Source organism: Alligator sinensis, unplaced genomic scaffold, assembly GCF_000455745.1.
Source record: "Alligator sinensis unplaced genomic scaffold, ASM45574v1 scaffold1018_1, whole genome shotgun sequence".
In the NCBI taxonomy this organism is placed as follows: domain Eukaryota; kingdom Metazoa; phylum Chordata; order Crocodylia; family Alligatoridae; genus Alligator; species Alligator sinensis.
In genome coordinates this window covers 1,315,663-1,319,989 of record NW_005842038.1, presented here as the reverse complement: position 1 = coordinate 1,319,989, position 4,327 = coordinate 1,315,663, and the positions used below count along the sequence as shown (strand labels likewise).

General features: G+C 43.5%; 1 protein-coding gene across 3 annotated transcripts in view; it reads left to right on the top strand.

Annotated features, from left to right (window-relative positions):
- Window positions 1-4,327, top strand: part of PIK3C3 (phosphatidylinositol 3-kinase catalytic subunit type 3) — a 134,562-nt gene that overhangs the window by 4,337 nt on the left and 125,898 nt on the right. For all 3 annotated transcript variants that reach the window (XR_003093780.1, XM_006022486.3, XM_025202841.1), the window contains exons 3-4: window positions 84-227; window positions 1,130-1,259. Coding sequence is in view for 2 of the 3 variants with exons in the window: in XM_006022486.3 (XP_006022548.1) it covers window positions 84-227; window positions 1,130-1,259 (274 nt within the window). In the remaining variant the exon portion in view is untranslated. The remainder of the gene's footprint in view (window positions 1-83; window positions 228-1,129; window positions 1,260-4,327) is intronic.

Below are 4,327 nucleotides of genomic sequence, written 5' to 3'. Positions count from 1 at the left end.
GGAAAGAACATAGCTGGCATACAAAACAAAACAACTTTAAAGCATTAAGCTTACAACTCTTATTGTGTGTTTTCTCTCCTTAGCTGGAACGAATGGCTGAAATTGCCAGTGAAATATCCTGACTTGCCCCGCAATGCTCAAGTAGCTCTGACCATCTGGGATGTGTATGGGCCTGGTAAAGCAGTTCCTGTAGGAGGAACAACAGTCTCCCTCTTTGGAAAATATGGGTATATTTTTCTTCCTTGCATGATACATGTTTAAACCAACATGTGCTCAACCTCTGGCTCTGTGGGCCAGATGAGTGGTATGGAGCCAGCCTGTGGGTCATATCAGGCCTGGGGGCCCAGCATTACTCCTTCCTGTTCCCTGTGCCCCCGGATTGGATCCTGGAGGCCCAGTGTTGTCCCCTCCTGCGCCCCCATGATTGGGTCCTGTGGGCCTGGCGCCTCTCCCTCCCATGTGCAAGGACTGGGTGCCTGAGGCCCGGCACTGCCTCCTCCTGCCCTCTGCGCACTGGGATTAGGTCCCAGGACCCTGGTGCTGCTCCTGCCACCACCTGGCCCTGCATGCTGGGCTTGGGTACCCCATCCACTGAGCAGAGTGGGCACCCCATCCATGGGTCTGGAAATTGACAGCAGGGAAACAGTGCCACTGCTCCCCCATTGCCAAGTGTCTGGACCCATGGAGAGCCCTGTGGGCCAGATGACACGGTGCTGTGGGCTGGGGTTCAGTACCCATGTAGTAGGGGGTTTTGCAGTAGGTGTAAATGACTGCAAAACTTACCAGCATTCAGATGCTGTAACAGAAGCAAGTAGAGCTTGCACAGGTGTGATTTCTCCTGTTTATAACAAAACAGCTCATTTGTACTAGGTATTTGCAGTAATCCAATGCTAGGATGCACAGGTCCTCAGCGAAGGCAAACCTTTTACTTTTTGAAAGTCTGAAACCTTAAGAGGGCAGCTGCAGGGGCCAGTTCGCTTCATAAATGCCAGTCTTTGAGTCAGTAGGGTTATGTCCGCACTGCACTGCAGTAAGAACTTGTTTTCTTCCTTACAGCGGCAGCTATTGTTGACTACTGACAGCTTTCTTATTTTCAGTTTACTGATATGACCCTGCATCTTTCCTGCAGTATGTTTCGTCAAGGAATGCATGATCTGAAGGTCTGGCCCAATGTAGAAGCTGATGGCTCAGAGCCTACCAAAACTCCTGGCAGAACCAGCAGCACAGTCTCTGAAGATCAGATGAGCCGACTGGCTAAGGTAATGGGAAAGTGCTGCAGTTAGGTCTCAAGGTGCTTGCATTTTTAATACCTAAGCCCACTTTAATGACAGCACCTGAGCAATGTAGAAGACCTGCTTTGTGTGCCAATTTTTGATTTTGCAGTTGTTTTCTTTATAGTGGTAAGTATTTCAGAGCACTAAATTGGAGTGTCCCCGCCCATATGTTCACTGAATGGAGACTTTTTAAAAATTATATTTACCTTCATGGTTAGCTACAAGGGATATGTGACACAGTGCAGTGTGTCTCTTTAAATTACAGATTGAAGTGTAAAAATGATTAACGTTCAGGATGATGTGGCCCAGATCCGTTATAAGGAATGAAGGTAGCAACATGACCTGAAAGGGCTCAGGTGAGGCCTGAATGTTACTGCTGAGTTCCAGTAACAGCCTTAATGACTAACTTTTATTGAAGACATCAGAGTTAGAGCATTTTATAATATTCTTCAGTGATCATTTTCTAAAAAGTCAGGATTATCGAGCTTAGTCCTCTAATCAACATCTGTTAGTTGTAGGTTACTAACGAAGATGATTTTTTTTTTCATGGAAACAACATAGAAGAGACATGAGCTAGTAGTGTTTCTCCTTTGAAAACTTGACCATATTTTTGTTGTAATTGCGTAAATGCGAAGTTTTATTACCAGAAGATAATAGAGAGAGGGAGGGAAAGCCTTTTTTTAATCCTAATGCTCATTTTTTAATCCTAATGCATTGCTCAGTCTACTTAGAGTAAAGTAATGTCATGCTCATTTAGCAGCTGAAACATCTGATCCAACAGACTCTTTGTATAAAGTTTAAGTCTCCTAGTTTTTCAAGGCAACCTTCCTTGTCTTTGTGCAAATCTAAGTGAACAGGGAGATAGGAAAATTCCCGTACCATAAATATGTCCATTTCCTCATCTTGAGATTTATCATGGCAATAAACTAACTTTCATTTAAGCTCTGTATCTTTTATAAGGCTAGCTCACCTTGAGTTTCTAATAGAACTCATTATAATCTGCTCACTTATAACCAGTAGGATACTATAACCTGAGCAAGGCTGAATTTCAAGAGCACTAAGAGGGTACTTTGATTTGTATAAAGCCTGAGATACAAATTAATGCCTATCTGTCAGGCGTAGGAACAAAAACAATACAACTAATGTCTAAACTGATTATCTGAATTTGAATTTTGATAGAATACTATGTAACATTGACGGTACTGAACGCGTTCCTCATCTGATTGTTCGGTTTTCCCTCCGTCACCAAAAGCTAAGGGTAACAAACAGTCTGTGACATTTATAGTTAGCATTGGAAGAAATGAAGTATGTGAGAGCTTAATTTTCTGATTGTATGTGGTAAATTGCTTTCACATAGCGAAAGATCACTTACATTGGTAGTGAATTCAGAAAACAAACTCAGGCATAAGTAATATATTTTTTTTTAACCTGATTTAGCACTTTATCCCCAGATCTGCTAATATATGTCCATTTTCAAGCTTTTTGCCAATCATATTGCCCCACTTCCTGCTCCCCTTAGGGCAAGTCCCTAAGCCCTTGAGGCATGAGGGTGCTAAATGGAAGCCACACACAAAGGACTATTTATGTACTTAATGCAATGGATGTATAATTTAAAAACGCATAAACAGTTTCTGGTGCAGAAACGAGGAGTCAAGTCTTCTACATCCCTAGGGAAGTGCCCTAGCTGCTTGCCTGCATTCATATTAACACATGCATCTTTTTGATGGCCCAGTGCGTCTCTAGTGTTTCATTCAAAATGGAAAGTTTTCAATAAAAGGCGTTGAGAGCCCACCCAAAAATACCCTGTCACCTGATGCTGGGGGCATTCTGTCAGGTGAGAGATAATTAAATCCTATTAAGCAAAGGAAAGAATTGAGTCAATGGTCCTATACACGTGTGAGTATCCATTGACACATTGCATAGTAACAAGGTGGTATTATCCTAACCTCTGCTGCCTGGCTGTCATGTGAAGGAAATCAATGATTGCACTGTTTCTGAAAGAAAGTGCTTAGGCACTTATGGGAGTGAGTTCTGGGCTGTGAATTTCTAGTGAACAGAGGTGCCTTTCAGTAGCTAAGGCACTTCAATTCTGAAAGGGGAGACAGTTAATGCATGCCCCTGTCCTCATATTTTCCTATTGGTTGGCTTATCTCTGCTCAGCATGGTTTTTGTGGATCGTGTTTTGCCTAGCTTTCCCCATGAACTGTATAAAGAGCCTAAGTGCCTAGCTCAGGATGGTTGATCCCATTAATTAAGCTCAGGCACTATTATGGTACCTAAGTCTTATAGAACTAGGCCCTTATAACCAACTTATTTGGGGTCATTGGGTTATTTGGGTTATTCCTGCTCAATCTACAGTCAATTAAGTTCGTCTTCTTTTTTTTGTGTACCTCCTAGAACTTAAAGGTCTGGTTTCAGCCCCATTCTTTTCCCATTTTCCAGTCACTATACTGTAGTCATGCAGTTTTTGTTTCTCTGTATGCAATCCAAGTTTCCAGTATTTGGTGTAGGTTTCTAAATTCAGTGGATGTGGTGATATTTTATTTTTCCACAAAGGAAGTTATTTATTTGAACTTTTGGAATAATATGGCTTCCTTTCCTCTCTGTCTTCTCTATTTTTGTCTACCTGAGTTCAGGTTTGGCAGTTGTAGATGCGGATTGGCTGCATGCTCCTATATTGAGGCACTTTAATTCACAGAGGGTGCATCTAGACCAGATGTTTACTGTGTAGTAGACTAATTAGCTGCACAATCAACATCTCGGTGTCTACACATGTGCCCCTGTTCGGCTGGGGTAGACTAATTTACTCTGCAGCAGGGCAGTACTTGAAAATACAAGTAGTGCCCTGCTGCAGAGTAAAAAATGCCGCAGCAGCACATGTGTAGATGCTGCCCTGGCTGGCTGGGGCATGAGGGTGCTTCAGTGCAGGCACTGTCTGCTGGCTGGCCCTGTGCTGAAGCACTCTTGTTCCCCAGCCATCCCCTCCTCAGCACATTGAGCCAAGGGGAGCAGCCCTGGGCTGGCAGGCTGCCCCCCGGGACCACCGGCCGCCC